General features: G+C 50.0%; 7 protein-coding genes across 7 annotated transcripts; 5 read left to right on the forward strand and 2 right to left on the reverse strand.

Moving 5' to 3' along the window:
* Positions 1 to 367: 367 nt before the first annotated feature.
* On the forward strand, positions 368 to 4450 carry FPOAC1_004582 (uncharacterized protein; the record flags this gene model as incomplete). Its single annotated transcript, XM_044849124.1, has 5 exons — positions 368 to 410; positions 467 to 571; positions 625 to 911; positions 965 to 4223; positions 4281 to 4450. The coding sequence occupies 5 exons, from the start codon at positions 368 to 370 to the stop codon at positions 4448 to 4450; spliced, it is 3864 nt and encodes a 1287-aa protein (XP_044707834.1).
* Positions 4451 to 5066: 616 nt separating this feature from the next.
* FPOAC1_004583 (uncharacterized protein) lies at positions 5067 to 6304 on the forward strand (the record flags this gene model as incomplete). Its single annotated transcript, XM_044849125.1, has 3 exons — positions 5067 to 5069; positions 5126 to 5310; positions 5374 to 6304. The coding sequence occupies 3 exons, from the start codon at positions 5067 to 5069 to the stop codon at positions 6302 to 6304; spliced, it is 1119 nt and encodes a 372-aa protein (XP_044707835.1).
* Positions 6305 to 7693: 1389 nt separating this feature from the next.
* FPOAC1_004584 (uncharacterized protein) lies at positions 7694 to 9521 on the forward strand (the record flags this gene model as incomplete). Its single annotated transcript, XM_044849126.1, has 3 exons — positions 7694 to 8720; positions 8771 to 9123; positions 9180 to 9521. The coding sequence occupies 3 exons, from the start codon at positions 7694 to 7696 to the stop codon at positions 9519 to 9521; spliced, it is 1722 nt and encodes a 573-aa protein (XP_044707836.1).
* A 1500-nt stretch (positions 9522 to 11021) lies between these two features.
* NTF2 (Nuclear transport factor 2) lies at positions 11022 to 11710 on the forward strand (the record flags this gene model as incomplete). The annotated part of the gene is made up of 6 exons (XM_044849127.1): positions 11022 to 11031; positions 11093 to 11110; positions 11188 to 11252; positions 11318 to 11389; positions 11445 to 11546; positions 11600 to 11710. The coding sequence occupies 6 exons, from the start codon at positions 11022 to 11024 to the stop codon at positions 11708 to 11710; spliced, it is 378 nt and encodes a 125-aa protein (XP_044707837.1).
* A 791-nt stretch (positions 11711 to 12501) lies between these two features.
* Positions 12502 to 13679, reverse strand: RPL8 (60S ribosomal protein L8; the record flags this gene model as incomplete). The annotated part of the gene is made up of 4 exons (XM_044849128.1): positions 12502 to 12702; positions 12753 to 13262; positions 13321 to 13395; positions 13677 to 13679. 4 exons carry the CDS (start codon positions 13677 to 13679, stop codon positions 12502 to 12504), a joined length of 789 nt encoding a protein of 262 aa, XP_044707838.1.
* A 480-nt stretch (positions 13680 to 14159) lies between these two features.
* Positions 14160 to 15338, forward strand: NCS6 (nucleotidyltransferase; the record flags this gene model as incomplete). Its single annotated transcript, XM_044849129.1, has 1 exon — positions 14160 to 15338. The coding sequence occupies one exon, from the start codon at positions 14160 to 14162 to the stop codon at positions 15336 to 15338; it is 1179 nt and encodes a 392-aa protein (XP_044707839.1).
* Positions 15339 to 15553: 215 nt separating this feature from the next.
* On the reverse strand, positions 15554 to 16022 carry FPOAC1_004588 (uncharacterized protein; the record flags this gene model as incomplete). Its single annotated transcript, XM_044849130.1, has 4 exons — positions 15554 to 15574; positions 15625 to 15719; positions 15853 to 15919; positions 15975 to 16022. 4 exons carry the CDS (start codon positions 16020 to 16022, stop codon positions 15554 to 15556), a joined length of 231 nt encoding a protein of 76 aa, XP_044707840.1.
* Positions 16023 to 16278: the final 256 nt, after the last annotated feature.

Below are 16278 nucleotides of genomic sequence, written 5' to 3' on the forward strand. Positions count from 1 at the left end.
ACAAGGTACCGGAGAACGGCAAATCCCGATCCGTCAAGGAGCTCCACTACACCCGCATCACGTGCCTTGGAGAAATGATGTCGAAGTGCCAGGTAGCCAGGTTTGATTGACAGTTGAGATGGTCTATGCTTCTGCTGTCGCCCTGCCAACGGCAACATGCCACCAAAACAATCTAGCTAGGTCCATCACCGCTTTCTTTAACACCATTGAATCAGCTACTCATCTCGTGTCTCGCTTCCTCCATCATTAGTGTGGAGTACAGCGCAACTGAGGCTGGTCCATTTCTTATCATTGTCCATTTGTTAAGAAACACCATTACCATTGCCAATCAACGTTTTTTTAGTTGATTGACTTCCATTTAGGCATCATGCCTGGTTCAACGGTTGAGACCCCAACTGTTGCGCTGTCTTGTAAGCAGAACTCAATTGAATACCTTTTGCCTCTGACTGATATATGGGACTTTTAGTTGCAAACAACTTTTGGGGTAAAGAAGATGCCGGAGTTACGCCTTTGCTTAGTCGCATGACTGCGGCCAAGACGACATGCGATGAATTGAGAGCATTCTATGGCGGTATGCCAACATCCATAACATCCCCTCGAAGCAACAAAGCTAACACGACATAGCTCGAGCGTCGATTGAGGAGGAATACTCCCGAAAACTACTAAACCTTAGTCGCAAGTCGCTAGGTTCTCAAGAATCTGGCACACTGAAGACATCGTTGGACACCGTCCGGGGCGAAGTGGAACAGATGGCCAAACAACATCAGCTTATCGGCGCCGAGATGAAGTCTGAACTCGAAGAACCATTAGCCGCTTTCGCTGGTGGAATGAAGGAACGCCGGAAAATTATACAAAACACTGTCGAAAAAATCCTCAAGGTTAAGATGCAACAAACACAAGTAGTCAACAAGGTCAGCTTTTTGATCCTGCTTATTCTGACCAACCTGAGCTGACATCGACATAGACACGAGACAAGTACGAGCAAGAGTGTTTAAAGATCAAAGGTTACCTTGCTCAAGGTCACATGGTCATGGGCCAAGAAGAACGCCGTAACAAAGCCAAACTAGAAAAGACACAGATCGCTCTTGCGGCATCCAGCACCGAATATGAAAACGCCGTCAAAGCACTCGAAGATACAACAGCCCGATGGAACAGAGAATGGAAATCAGCTGCTGACAAATTCCAAGACCTGGAAGAAGAGCGCCTGGATTTCACCAAGAGCAGCCTGTGGACATTTGCCAACATTGCCTCAACGGTATGTGTTAGTGATGATTCGTCGTGTGAAAAGATTCGACTGTCCTTAGAAGTTATGGATGTGGAGAAGGATATCATCACCTTCATCACTGAGAAGGGGACCGGACAAGAGATCCCAGATGCACCCAAGTACATCAACTTTTGCCGTGGGGATGTGACCGACAACCAGTCTGAGACATCAGAGGACGACAACTACTCAGTAGCACAGTTCCCTCGCATGATCAACCCTGCTTTCCGATCGTCCTCTCCTCAGCCATCAACCTTTGAGTCGCATCATGATCCAAACTCTGCGTTGGCCAAGGAACTGGCACACAAAGATAACGCTCCAGCCAAGCGTGAGCCTAATGCTCCAGTACAGAAGTCGGCCACGCTACCTCCTGACGATATACTCCAAATCGGTCCTCAGAAGACACAGCCCCAACAGATCCAGGCGGCTCCTCAGCAGCGTCAACATCACCAATCTCAGATGCAACATCCCTCTCAACTGCAACACCACTCTCAACTTCAGCGGCCCTCCCAAATGCAGCGCCCGTCCCAACTACAGCATCCTTCACAGATGCAACATCCCTCTCAACTGCAACACCCTTCTCAACTACAGCATCCTTCTCAACTCCAATATCCTTCCCAATCGCAGCGTTCTTCTCAGCCACAGCGTCCTTCTCAGCATCCTGCTCAATTGCAGCATCAATCTCAACAGCAATACTCCTCGCAGCGCCAGCACCCTTCCCAGCAGGCTCCTCACAATATGGATCATCGTATGCAACAGCAAATGAGGCCCTTGGAGATGAGGCCAGCAGATATGCGAAACGCAAACATGCGGCAGCACGAACCTAGGCCTTCTTTGGAAATGCGCTATTCTGGAGAAGTGCGACCTTCAATGCAATCTCGACCCAGTGTTGATACGAGACAGGCACCAGATGCGAGAACCTCTTTGGAGCTACGACGACCTATTGAGGACCCCTCCCGCCGTCAGCAACCTGCTACCTACACTGCATATGATGCTAACCAGCACGGTGCGGTCTCGGCGGTTCCCCACGATCCCTATCCCATGGAGGGCATGACTATGCTCTGCAGGACTGGCCCAAGCCCAATCTCAGATCACGATTCGCAGGTAACATCAGCTCGACCTTCCAGCAGGGACTCGCATAGTGATTATTCGAACCCGAACTCGTTCTCTAGCGTCGAGCCCCCTAGTGGCAAGACCTCGCCGGTTAAGCAGGATCCTGCTCCCGCCCCCGCGCCAGCTCCTGTACAAACTCGAGCGCCAGCACCAGCTGCAGCGCCAGCACCGTCTCCTGTACAATCACGAGCGCCAGCACCAGTGGTGGCGCCTACACCAGCTCCCGTGCAAAAACGCACACTAGCGTCGACGCCAGCTGCTCTGACTCCCGCTTCCAAGCCCGCTCCTGCTCCTATCGCTGCTGCCCCTGCCCTGGCACCAACGCCCACCGCCGCCGCCCCTACTCCCAGTCCTGTCAAACTGGTCGCTAAGAAGAAGAGCGGTGGTTTCCTAAAGAACCACAGTCCTTTTAGGCGCAAGAGCCAGAAGGAACTCCAACAGCAAAACAGGAACACTTGGCACGCCTCAAACACTCAAAGCCCGAGCAGCCCGGTTCGCAGACCCCAACCACAAACTCAAAGCTCAACAAATAATGTGGTGACTCAAGAACGCACTCAGAGCCCAGAGCCAATTGATGCCAATGCCAGTTTGGCTCTTGGTGTTGGGCAGAATGTGTTCCCTGTATCAACCCCTGACACGAAAAACAAGCCTGGCGTTGCCGCAACTCAAGAACCCGCAGAGGAGATGGATCCCATCGCACTTGCTCTTGCAGAGCTTAAGGGCGTTACCTTGGGCAAGAATTCCTCGATGAGGGTCTCAGCTGACCATTATTCTGGCATTGCAACTCCAGCATCTGGGTCGGAAGCAGCCTCACGACAAGCTTCTTCCACTCGGCCAGCACCGACTCCTTCGAACCCCGATATCGCAGCGGCAAAGAGAGGAACGCCTCCGCCATCGTACCAAACCCCGACATCACGACTAGGCGTTCCACCACCTGCTGTCACTTCAAGAGCGATGAAGGAGGCCACGAAGAAGGCCACGTCGCAAACACGTAGCATGTTTGAGAATGGAGGTAGCACGCCGGGGGCATTCAACAGTACCTCTTCAAGATCCAACACTCGCGCTACCGAAACCAAGCGAGCAGAGCCATCTTTGAGCCAAAGTGTCCCACCAACTGCTTCACGCACTGCCGCTAGAACCGCTACACACGGTAGAGGTGAGTCTGGAAGTTATAGTTCAGCATCCATGTCTCGACCAGGCACCCGAGGTACCGAAATGGGTCGAGGGGACCCCGCCGGTTATGGCACATCGCCTGCACGATCGGGAACGAGGGCAACTGACATGTCTCGTCCGGACACACGAGGCTTCAATGCCAGCCCCCTTTCACGACCTGGCACCAGGGGAAGTGACATGTCGCGCGGAGGATCCGGTGTTTACGGCACATCACCAGGCTCACGGCCAGGCACTAGAGGCACTGATATGCCTAGGGCCGCTTCGCCAGCTCCAGCCAGGAGTGTGTCCCCCCAACCACCAATCAACGACAATATGAGTTATAGATCGGTATCCCCAAACCCTTATGCAGCCAGCCAACGCTCTCCCTCCGTTATGAGCTCAGCACAGAAGCACGGCTCTGCTCAAGGTTACTATCCTCAATCCCCTGCCAGTCGCGGTCCCTCCCCTTCACCCTACGGCCAGCAGAGCCGACCTGGGAGCGGTTATGCAGGCAGTGATATGGCAATTCAGCTGGCACCGGTTTCAGATCCTTATGGTTCCGTGAGAAGTGGAGGCAGCCGCCCTGCTTCCAGGGCTAATAGCTACTACGACGACGGTAGCACCCGTCAACGCAGTCAGAGCGTTGCTGATCCTTCACGACTATATACTCCTGACGGCAGAGCTATTCTTCATTATGGTAAGTCTATCCTTAGTCACAAATTATTGATGCTTGATACTAACGCAATTATTGCAGCACGCGCTCTGTATATGTACCAAGCCGCCATTCCCGAGGAGCTGAGCTTCGCCAAGGGTGATTATCTTGCTGTCCTGCGTCACCAAGACGACGGATGGTGGGAGGCGGAAGTCCATGGCGGAGATGGAAGCGTCGGGCTGGTCCCAAGTAACTATCTTGCGGCGTGCTAACTTTACCATGATATGAGCGACTGAGCGGATTATTTACGCAACGTTTCCCAGATGATGATGTTTCTTATATTGCGGTTGAGGCATTGGTGGAATTGATTGACGACTTGATTGATATACCTTTCGGTTTGCTGCTTTTCGACGCAGCATGTATTTGATTTAGAGCTTGGGCTCGGATTGGGGGATTGTTGTACATGTACAAGCTACGATTGTTCAGGAAAGATTGAAACGAATGCTTTTGTTGTTTTTGTTGTTTTTTGCTAGCATGATTAGAGAACACCCTCCTATTTCCTAATGTTAAATTTTACACGGTTGATTTGCTGCAGCAAATATTGCGACAATGACTTAGTAATGAAGTTACACAACTTATCTGTTCAGAGTGCAAGTGAAACGTGCAGTACTGTGAGTACCTATGACGTTGGAGCTGCGAGAGCTTAGCTCCCTTGTCCATCCATCCCTGTCTGGCCAGCTCCGTAGGTGCTATTGCCTGTCGCCTTCACATGCCTCTCACTCAATGACTCCCTTGGACCTTTCCTCCCTTGTCGTCGTGTGCCACTCTCGTTTCCTTCCCACAAACCATAACTCATCTCATCCCAGTTGATGAGCTAATTAGCTCGACATGGTGAGTTATGCTCACGATATTGATTGAATTATGTATGACTGATCGTGTCTGCAAAGGAAACCCTTCAAGAGACTGCCCGTGTCGTCACATCTAAGCCTGTTCAACGAGCTGTCGTTAACACCGTCCTCCTCGTCTCAACAGCCGCAACTCTATTTTGCACTGCTGCAATTGCTTCTGTACTCTTTTTTCAGAATTTCCTGCCTCATGAGGTTGTCACTTTGCCAGTACATCTCCAATATGGGTGCGTAATTTTGATGCTGCGACTGACCTAACTGGATCACTGACATGGCTGGATTTCTCATAGCTCTGGGATTAATCCATATGGAATCACATCACTCCAAACGCCGCCCATGAAAACGCAGCAAGAGTACGACGTGTCGCTATTGCTATCCATGCCGCGCTCGGCCCCAAACGTGGAGCGCGGTAACTTTATGATCAGCCTGCACATGCTCGGCGCCAAAGCTGACGTTGGGCTTCACACTCAGGCTGAACAACATGCGTCGTCACACCAAGGGTTTGATCAAGCCAATGTTTTGTTCAGTTCCCGCAGGCCTGCTCTGTTTCCTTACGTGGATCCGCTCGTGTCTGTAGCATCCCGTGTCCTGTTTCTGATTTACCACCTGTTTACCCCGGGATCGAGCACGAACTCTGTAATCATCCCATTGGCCGAGCGAGTCTCTTTCTCAAAAGACTCATTGTTACCCAAGTCGGCATACATTGAGGTGGAGGCAGGCCAAACAATCCAGGTGTACCATGCCTACCTACAGCTTACGGCTCAACTTCGTGGGCTTCGCTGGATGATGGTGCACTATCGCATTTCAACATTCCTGGCCCTTACTGTTGTTTTTTGGGCCTTCGAAGTGATCTTTATGGGCGTGGCTTGGGGGATATGGAGCGTTGCCTCGGGGTCACCACCTGCAGAAGACGATGTCAAACGCAGGAGACTCAAGGGTTTGAGGGATGAAGACGAGCTCACGGACCACGAAGAGACCTTTCCCACGTATGGCAAGCAACAGCCTCTCAAGTACGAGCCGGACATCAAACCAGAATTGGACTCCGAGCAGCCCCTGTCCGAAATTCCTCGAGCAGGAGCTGATGCTGACGATGAAGACGATGGGAGCTTTGACGACAAGGACGAGGAGGATGTGGAACACAAGGATTCGGGTATTGGCACGAGTTATAGCGAGGAAGGTACTTCAAGTATTCGACGGCGGACATCACGCAATAGACTATGAGAAACTGGGGTGTGATGTGTGTTAATCAGGGGCAATGGTACGCGAAGTGGTAGAAGCCGATACCCATATTTTTAATATGAATGATAGAGTAATGAGAAGTCGGAATTATATCATGTTTGGCGTTTATTCGGCCGTGTCGAAGTACCTTGATTGGGCCATACCGATTTAAGGTGTATGCCAACTTGAGGTGCAATTCTATGACGAGCTCATAAAAGGTGCAGAGTAAAGCTTGGTTACGAGAATCCAACCCATGACATCGTGTGAGTTGTTTTTTGTCCATATCAAAAACCTTTGTAAAAGATGGTATGGAGGTCATCTATCTGTTCGCTTGAGCGTGAGGTTAAGCTGTTGGGTCCGCATTTGAATGTGTGATAAAATCAACTCACGCTGTATGTATCACTGGCAGCAATGACAATGACAAGCAATTGCTGTTGTTTAGTCTAGATACATAGCCAAAGAACATATCAGCAGAGAAAGCTGCTAACAGATACTCATCTAGCACATGCTCGACATACCAATTCATATTGACCAACGCACCTATTCTCATGTTTCATATTGTACCTGGGCTTCTAGGTTAGGTAGGCGTCTTGGTCTTCCTCGGGCCCCTTGCCCGCATTCACCAACGAATTTTATAGCGGGCACCCACGTCCAACCCCTCCATATTGTAAGGAACACCCATGCTCAGGCTGGCTGATCTAGATCCCTATCTCTTCTTTTCTCTTCACATGGGTAACTTAGCCCCTCCACTTTCTACCCGTGGACAACAAACAGCACCCGCTTGGTTCGTCTCGGCTTGTCAGTCGAGTTTTTGCAGTGCATCCCTTAGTTAGTTACTTGCTTCATCAAACATACCGACTCTTGTTCTCCCTCCTTATATCAGTAGTCATATAAGAGATATGACCTTGAACCTCTGAATTGCTCATTGTCTCCACCACCAACCCACCTCAGTCTACCACACCCGGCCACCTCACTGCTACCACGACAGCAGCAGGTACCGTGCCGCTACCGCTACGTACCGACCGCCATTACTAGTTCGATTCACTTGGACTCTATTGCGGGACCAACTACAGCCAGCGACTACCTCCACCGCCCACCCGCTTGTTCCTCTCGACGTCTCCCGAACCACGTCTGAACATTTACGACAAGCCCTGAGCTGAGCACACCGACCTGACCGCATGCGCTGAGTTAAGCACCGGCAAGCGACTGTCCGACTGCTTTTGCTGCTTGCATCTCGCGCCAGCCTAGCCCTGACCAGCCCAACGTTCAGCGAGCCTAAACGAGAACAGACTCTACGACCAGACCTTTAGATCTCTCTCGCCGTTATCATCATCTCTGTCTCCCCTCACCTCGATTATACAAACCAGTTCGTTCTCAGCACGTACCGCCACGATGCCCTGCTTCAAGGGCATTGCGGTCAGCATCCATGCGAATTCTGCCCCGCTGCCAGAGCATGGCATGCAGAAACAATCTCGTCTCTCGCGGATCAGCACCTACATTCCTGTACCCCAACCTCAGCTCGCAGAGTCAAACAAACCCGAGCCTGCTAAATTCGCCATCTCCATTACGCTCCTTACTCCAGGCCTGCCTATCCCATACTCAACCCCCAAGCCCAGTGATGAGAACCCTTACCCGAAGCCTCAGTTCGTTGGTGGACTTAACACTGGCGAACGGGGCAAGTCAACTGGTGTGGTCAACCCTTACATTCCCATGACCAATTCCGAGAACGAGACCATTGCTGCCTATATCTACTTTGATGGCCGAGCCAAGGAAGAAGTTGCTACTCTGCTACGACCTGGCGAGGAGACTTGGGTCAACAGCCGTTGGGTTCAGGTCCCAGACTCTGAAGGCGGCGGTCTGGCTGAACGTGAGTTCTTATTCCGCGAAGTCGGCCTGGAGCGATGGCTCAACGGCTTGGATCTACAAGGTCACGATGCTGCCGAGAAGCTAGAGAAGCGTCGCCAGAAGTTTGAGAAGCGCCGGCGACGACAAGGGGCTCTTGAGGGGAACGCCAGCGCCGACATAGAAGGAGGATCTTCCAGTCGAAGGAGCACACTACGCTACGGCGCTGATGACAAGTCCCCTATCGAAGCTGTTCTAGATGATTCCGATTCTTGGTCCGACGACGACGACGAGCCACCTGAGGCGACTGGTCAAATCAAAGTGGCTATGTTCCGCGTCCTCGCCTCAGGCGAAATCAAGAAGGGCGAGTACTCACCTCAATTTGATGCCCACGATGGCGACGAAGACGATATGGGGTCTAAAGAAGGCAACGGCATCGATGCTGATGTCGAACACACCACAAGTTTTGCCAAGCCCAAAACCCTTGACCCCAAAACGATTAGCACCCAAACGGTCACAGGTATTGACGGCCCAGACAAACCTTACGCCGTCTTTACCTTCTTTTACCGTGGAGAGCGTAAGTGTCATATCATAGTTTGGCTTCCATATAATGACAAGTGATTATAGGACAACTACAAAAGCTCGGCGTGATTCAGTCATCAAAGAATCCCCAGACAACACCAAGCTCGGTCAAGCGAAGATCAGGTCAGCTGGACTTTTCTAACCTGGGACCTCTCAAGGCTGGTGGTACCGTTGGCTTCTCTGCTTTCCGCGACCAAGCTAGTGAAGCCTCAAGACGGCGTAAGGCCCGAAAGAAGAGCAACGGTAATATCGCTGATGACAGCGACGATGACGATGACGACGACGACGCGAACCTGGGCAAGATGGAAGAAGCCTACGATAAGGACGTGGACACCAAACTCGCTCCAGAAGATGCTAAGTTCCAGGGCGAGCTGGCTGATGGCGTGGACCGTATTCACGTAAGTCCGCCGTGATTATTATTCAAGACCCCCCTGATCTAACATTCTGAATGTAGCTTAAGAGGGCGCATTCCGCGGACCCAGATAGCATAGCTGCGTCTTCAGCATCACAGACTACCAACGCTGGCAACCCATCGGCACCCAATGCTGGAGGATCTCCTGCAAACAATAACTTGTCAAATGCAGCGATTTTTGATACCCCCAGCAAGTCTACTTTCCAGAGCCCACTCAAGAAGTACAGGCCTAGCGTTGACTATGGGGCCGAAGGTATCAACTTTGGATCAAGCTCAGGCTTGAAGACAGAGTTGGATTCAGCGCCACGTGCGAGATCCGGATCTGGAACACCCTCCAACGCTGAGGTGCAAAAACCCAAGATTGACGATGAGGAAGAGCTATAGATGTATGCAGTCAACTAACACGACGTTCTGCTTGTCTAGAATAAGCATGGCAAACGAACTCGGAAGATGACGATAGAGCCCAGCATTATTCCCACAAGAAGCTGCTGTAGGATCTCAAGGCGGGCGGGTGGTACGAGCAGATTCAATATAGACTGGTGGATTATCACTCGGGAAGAAGCTGCGATTATGACCGGAATGAATACTTGCGGCAGATTTCAAACGGTCCACGAAAAACATGATAAGGTGTATTGGCAATGATCAAGGAGTCCTTGGGTGCTTCTGGCCTTTTGCGAGCAAGTGGCGCGTTGACGAAAGGCCCTGCTTTTCTGGCTGCAGGAAACAAGGAAATGTTTATTTGGAGGGGAGCAGACTATTAGAGGCTGGAAGGTTAAAGCAAGTACTTTGTACCAGCCAGAGGAACTAGCTCATGGCTCTGAATGAAACTACTGTATATATGATGGCATAACGAGAGAAAGAATAGGACATTGTTCTGCATATTCATTGAACGGTGTGAAATGTGAGATGCTGTAGAACATCTTGACACTATGCTTTGGCGGTTTTTAGATAACATGAGAATCTTGCATCTAATATTGAAGACCAAAAACATATCACGGAGAAGGTTGAACGGCGTTTCATTAAAAGTATATTATATGCATTATGGAGGAACTAATAACGGTGTGAAGTGAAACTATCATCACAGCCGGGGAGCTCGAATAATCGAGAGAGAAATCTACTAAACTGATTGTCGAGTTAGCCAATGCTTCTGACAAGTTTCTTGAAATGTTTAATGAATGTGGAGGAAGTTTGTCAGACTGTTGAGCTTGATAATTGATAAATCAACATAGAGATTCAGTTGGCCGTTCTTAATGGAAGAGTTTGTCATCATACAAAGGGGAAAGTGAAAAAATGAACGGGTGCACGCGTCCGTCGAGGGTTGGACGAGACACCAAGTCGTGTCGTGTCGTGTAACGTACCTTACTGTTACTGGGTGAGAATTAACCCGTGACGAGAATATTATGATGGCGCAGAGCGTAAGCCTGCAGAGTCTCGAAGCATCGTGACCTGAGAGTTTCGTTGGGGCAGTCAATTGCCGATGTTGGAATTGTTGTTGAAGATAAAAGAAACTTTTCAAGCAGAGTTGCAGCCGCAGTTTTATTTCCCAGCCAGCCTAGGGTGGAGACATTATATCGCCCTATCCAAGCTCCATCCCACCATTTATGCACTTAGCGATGCCGCACTGTCCTAGCACAGCCCTGGGGCCCAACTCGCAGTAGGTTTCTGTGGCAGCCGCCCTGTGAATCATCAAGTTGTGCCTAATCTGCACTGTGCCCCCTCAACCCCACCATCGATCTCATCTCTTGCTTTCGTGGTTGCTTTCCCTCGGGCAGACTTTGCGATAACCCAACCCAAACAAACGACTTTGTCGCAAAACCATCCTCGCTTCCCTCTTCTCTACGCATTAGCGATTTAATCGACCCGAACAGGTCCCCAGATTTCAAGATGGCCGGAAGTGAGTTTCTGCAGCAAGAAAACCATCAGGACGATTGGAAACTAACCGCGCACACTTCTAGACTTTGAGGATGTCGCCAGTACGTTTGGACCCCATATGGGCTGATTGAAAGCTCATCTTCGGCGGTATGGGAGAGACCACTAACACCGCAAATAGAGCAGTTTGTTGAGTTCTACTACAACACCTTTGACGCTGATCGCAAGGGCCTCACTTCTCTCTACGTAAGTGATTCGTTGTCAGGCGGTGGGCAGCAATGCAAGACGACTTACTGACTTTTCCCTGATAGCGACCTCACTCTATGCTCACCTTTGAGTCTTCTTCCGTCCTCGGCGCCGAGGCCATTGCTGAGAAGCTTGTCGTATGTATTCTTTCCGCCTACGGCCCTCGCTTGCGTCCTAACGATCATACAACAGGGCCTCCCCTTCCAGAAGGTCAAGCACCAGGTCTCCACCATCGATGCCCAGCCCTCCAACGAGCAGGGTGGTATCATTATTCTTATTACTGGTGCTCTTCTCGTATGTCTCATCCCCCACAATATGCTTGTGTAATGACTAACAATCTTGATCAGATCGACGAGGAGCAGAACCCCATGAACTTCTCCCAGACCTTCCAGCTTCACCGCGACCAATCTGGCCAATACTTCGTCTACAACGATCTTTTCAAGCTTGTTCTCGGTTAAAGCAGCTTGTTGAGTTTGCACAACGCCCTTGTTACTGAGACATGAAAGCGAAGTCTACACCAAGTGGGGCGAGAGAGGAGGGGAAATTAAAGCAGGAATGACAATGGAATAGTTTTTTTGACGGTACGATGAAATTTAGAGAATAGTTCCAGGTAGAACATATTCAAATATGTTTGGCTTGATTGTGGTTTTACTTGGAAGATTTCCCCCATACTGTCAGCCTGAGGTACTGGGTCATTTAACGTTTCAGTCTTATGTGATGACGTGACATACTAATTTCGTTCTTATGTCCCAGCGGCCAACTTTTCTGATACCCTGGTGCTGGGTCGACACGGAAATATCAACCGTATACAAAGCACGGGGATAACATGAACCAGAGCCCAATATAACAGGAGGCTTGGTTTTGGCATCACAAGAGAGGGAATGAGCGCCTTGGATCTCACGTGTGTGGTTCCCGAGATAGTCAATCGTGGGTTTTGCTCAACAGCTTACGAAAGCAATGGCACAACATTGTCAAGACCAATGGCATATGCTCTCTCTACAGAAGGTGATTTGGATAATGGCAAGATTTGAAGCATACTATAATCACATTTACGGTCAAGACTTGTCCAAGAAGCAAGCTCATCATCTATTTTTAAGAGGGTTGGGTGACCAGCCCCTCATGTCACTGCGAGTGGGGATGGGAAAAAAAAGTAACCCGAGAAAAATCATTCATTTTCCATGCCGTGAACCGTGCAACACCGTTGATCCCATATTCGCAATGCATTTGAGGGGGTATAAACAAATTAGACTTAGATCTTGGTAGCAGCCTCGAGAGCCTTCTGCTTCTTGATGATCTTCATCTGAGCCTTGGCACCCATGATACCACCACCCCAGTGTCGGCGGGCCTGGTCGTGCTTCTCAAGGTAACCATCCTTGACAGCGGAGACGAGCTTGGAGAGCTCAGTCTTGTCCTCGGAGCGGACCTCAGTGATGGCGAGGACAGCAGCGGTCTGTTACTTGTTAGATATAACTCGGAATTTGGGAGTTTGATAATGCTGACCTTCTTGTGGACGACAGTTCCGAGACGGGCCTTGCCCTTGACAATGGCGTAAGGGATACCCATCTTCTTGCAGAGAGAAGGAAGGAAGACAACGAGCTCAATGGGCTCGACGTCGTTGGGGATGAGGACGAGAGAAGCCTTCTTGTTCTCAATCAGGCCAACAACGTGGTTGAGACCGTACTTGACAGTGTAAGGCTTCTTGGAGACATCCTCCTTCTTCTTACCCTCCTTGACGGCGGTAGCCTCCTGGAGGAGACGCTCCTTCTTCTCGGCCTTGGTCTCAGGTCGGTACTTGTTGAGGAGCTTGAAAGCCTGGGCAGCAGTGTTGCGGTCGAGGACGTGCTGGAACTGAGCAAGAGCCGGGGGAACCTTCAGGCGCATCTGAAGGATCTTCTTCTGGCGCTGGAGGCGGACATACTCGGGCCACTTAACCATGCGAGAGACATTTCGCTTGGGCTGGATGTCCTGGCCGATACCGAAGTTGCGGGGTCGCTTCTCGAGGAGAGGGTTCTAGAGAACTGTCAGCGATCATTGTTTCCCGGCGGGAGAGATGATGGGAATTACTAACCTTGGCAGCCTTCTTGCCAGCCTTACCCTGAGGGAAAGGGGCGGGAGCGACCTTCTTGCCGGAGTTCTTGGGAGGCTGTCATTGAGAAAAGAAGACATCAGCAAGGCATTCAAGCCAACAAAAGGTCTTCTCTGAACTCTAACGAGAATAGGCCATGGCATTTCTGCACACGCCGCATCTCCAGCCAAGTCTTCACCAGCTCGACACTTTTTTACGGTGATCGAATACTGGCGGAATACCAACAGCATGTGTCGCCCACAAAATGTGAACGACGCTGCGGCTTCAATTGCGCATAAAGCACATTTGACTCACAAAACTGTGGCCATTAGAGTCGAGTTGGTTTTTTATTCACTCACCATCTTGAATCGTTCGGGTTAGTAGTTGCTCGTGGGTTGAAGAGCAAAGTCCGGGACACGAATGGTGGATGGAATAAAATCAAAGAAGAAAAGATGCAAAATAGGGAAAATAGTTAGGGTTACTGAAAATTGGTGGGTCTTGTGCGGAAAAAGTCTCCACTTCTTGATCTGGGCTCAGAGGCTGGAACTGATCTTTTTTTACCTAGGTACCTCTTCGTAGCAGCACGTGACTGTGACTCTTCAGCGGCGCAAAGTTATCACGAGTCAAACTTAGGTTGGGAGGCAACAAGTAGAAGGAAAGGTAAAGACTAGTCTAGAATCTGTAATGTTGAAGTAATACGAATACTTCTTTTGCACAAAACATTGCACATTGGTATACGAACCCAACTTACAGCTGTATATTTGAACCTCTCCACTTGGACAACAAGCATTCAGATACTCCTCAACCCAACCAACTGAGAGACTAAATCAACCTACAACAAAATGGCACCTACACCATGCTTTCGGTGTAAAAATAACAGGGCGGTTGTGAAGCGACCCAAGAACCACCATAAGCTATGTCGAGACTGTTTTATTCAAGTTTTCGAAGATGAAGTCCACCATACAATCACGTCGTCAAAGCTCTTCTTCCGGGGTGAACGAGTCGCTATTGGTGCTTCAGGTGGCAAGGATTCAACAGTCCTGGCCTCTGTGATGAAAACGTTGAACGAACGCCACGATTACGGATTGGATCTGGTATTGCTTAGTGTTGACGAAGGTATCAAGGGATATCGAGACGATTCACTAGAGACAGTTAAGCGAAATGCTGTTCAGTACGACATGCCCCTGGAGATTGTCGGCTACGATGAACTGTATGGATGGACGATGGACCAGGTCGTCGAAACCATTGGAAAGAAGGGAAACTGCACGTATTGTGGTGTTTTCCGACGACAGGCTTTGGATAGAGGAGCCAAGAAACTATCTATTCAACATGTCATTACTGGTCACAACGCCGACGATGTTGCCGAGACCGTTCTCATGAACCTTTTACGAGGAGACATGCCCCGATTATCTCGAAGCACTAGCATCGTCACCGGAAACGCGAGCAGTGAGGTCATGAGAAGCAAGCCTCTCAAGTACGCCTATGAAAAGGAGATTGTTCTTTATGCACACCACAAGAAGTTGGACTACTTTAGCACAGAGTGTATATACAGTCCAGAGGCTTTCAGGGGTACAGCACGAGGACTTATCAAGAATCTTGAAAAGGTGCGGCCAAGCGCCATCTTGGACATTGTCAGGAGCGGAGAGGACATGGCTCGTCTTACACCCGACAAGGGCCAAGGAGCATGTGGCGGTTGCGACGACGGTGAGGGGATTGGAGGCTGTGGTTCGGCCAACGGGCGAACTTCTGGTAACGAGATGGCCCAGGTCGAGGCTAGCTTGAAAAAGCAGCACGAGTCTGCGGCTCTCGAGACAGAGATCACAGCCAACGGAACCCCCAAGGATGATGCCGTACCTCTACCAGTCAGGACAAAGAAGCCAAAGCAGAAGGAAGCACCGCCTGCGCCAAAGCAAAGTCTAGGAAAATGTGTCAAGTGTGGCTACATGTCGAGTCAGACCATGTGCCAGGCTTGTACACTGCTGGAGGGCCTGAATAAGAATAGAGCAGAGATAGCGATATAATGGAGATACCCCTGCTGTCAAGACCAAACCATTGGACCTCAAAGTTTTCGTGATTTAGACAAGAGAAACTGCTTGAAATTGTTGAATTCTTTCACCTAGCTGTCGCCCATTCTATAGGCCTTAACCTTATTGCCTCGGGCCCAAATTGTATAATTACATTTGTCGATCTGGGTTCCCATCCTATAACCACTCGCTCTAAGCCATTGTCCTGTTGTTTAGGAAAAGCGTGTTTCCAGCTGAAATCTCGTGTCAATTTGTGAATAATGGTATCGAGAGTAGCACATACCTTCCAGGGGTTGTTCAATTCGAACCCTAGGGGTGCCTCGGGCTTGTCTGTTTGTCCTCGTAGAGTCCCCGTGAGACGACGGTCACGTTCCATCACTAATTCTTTTGTTAGTATTCTTCAAGAAGCGCTCATTTCGGGTCGTATAGTACTTTGCTGAAAGACGATTAGCATTATATGTTGACTATAGGTGCGAATGATTTACTCTATCCCACTGATCCACCGAGTAACGAGGTCGCTTGCCCTCGTTTTGGATGTTCTTAATGACGGCAAGACCGGTACCAGAGATACCGAACATCTATAACTTAATGAGCTTCCATATTGCAGAGCTGCGGAATCGGATGGCGACATACACCAATCATGATGGCATAGGGAAGAAGAGCCTCAAAAGGAACGGGCATTGTGAGGGCGGCGCTGCCTAAGCAGACTCTGAGGTATTCGGTATGTTATTTGGAGAATGTGAGATCGAATTGACCAGGCCTGACCTGTCGTCGTGGTTCGTCGTCGTGGTCGAGAATCTTTCGAATGGCCGGGCCTTGAATTGAAGCTCACGTCCGAGCCATTGACGATTCAGTGATTGGTGATGCTGTTTCGTTGGTGCCTGAGGCCTAAATTTAGCTCCGATTCTATCCCTGCATGGAATACAGTTGAGAGGAG

Source organism: Fusarium poae, chromosome 2 (assembly GCF_019609905.1).
Source record: "Fusarium poae strain DAOMC 252244 chromosome 2, whole genome shotgun sequence".
Lineage (NCBI taxonomy): Eukaryota > Fungi > Ascomycota > Sordariomycetes > Hypocreales > Nectriaceae > Fusarium > Fusarium poae.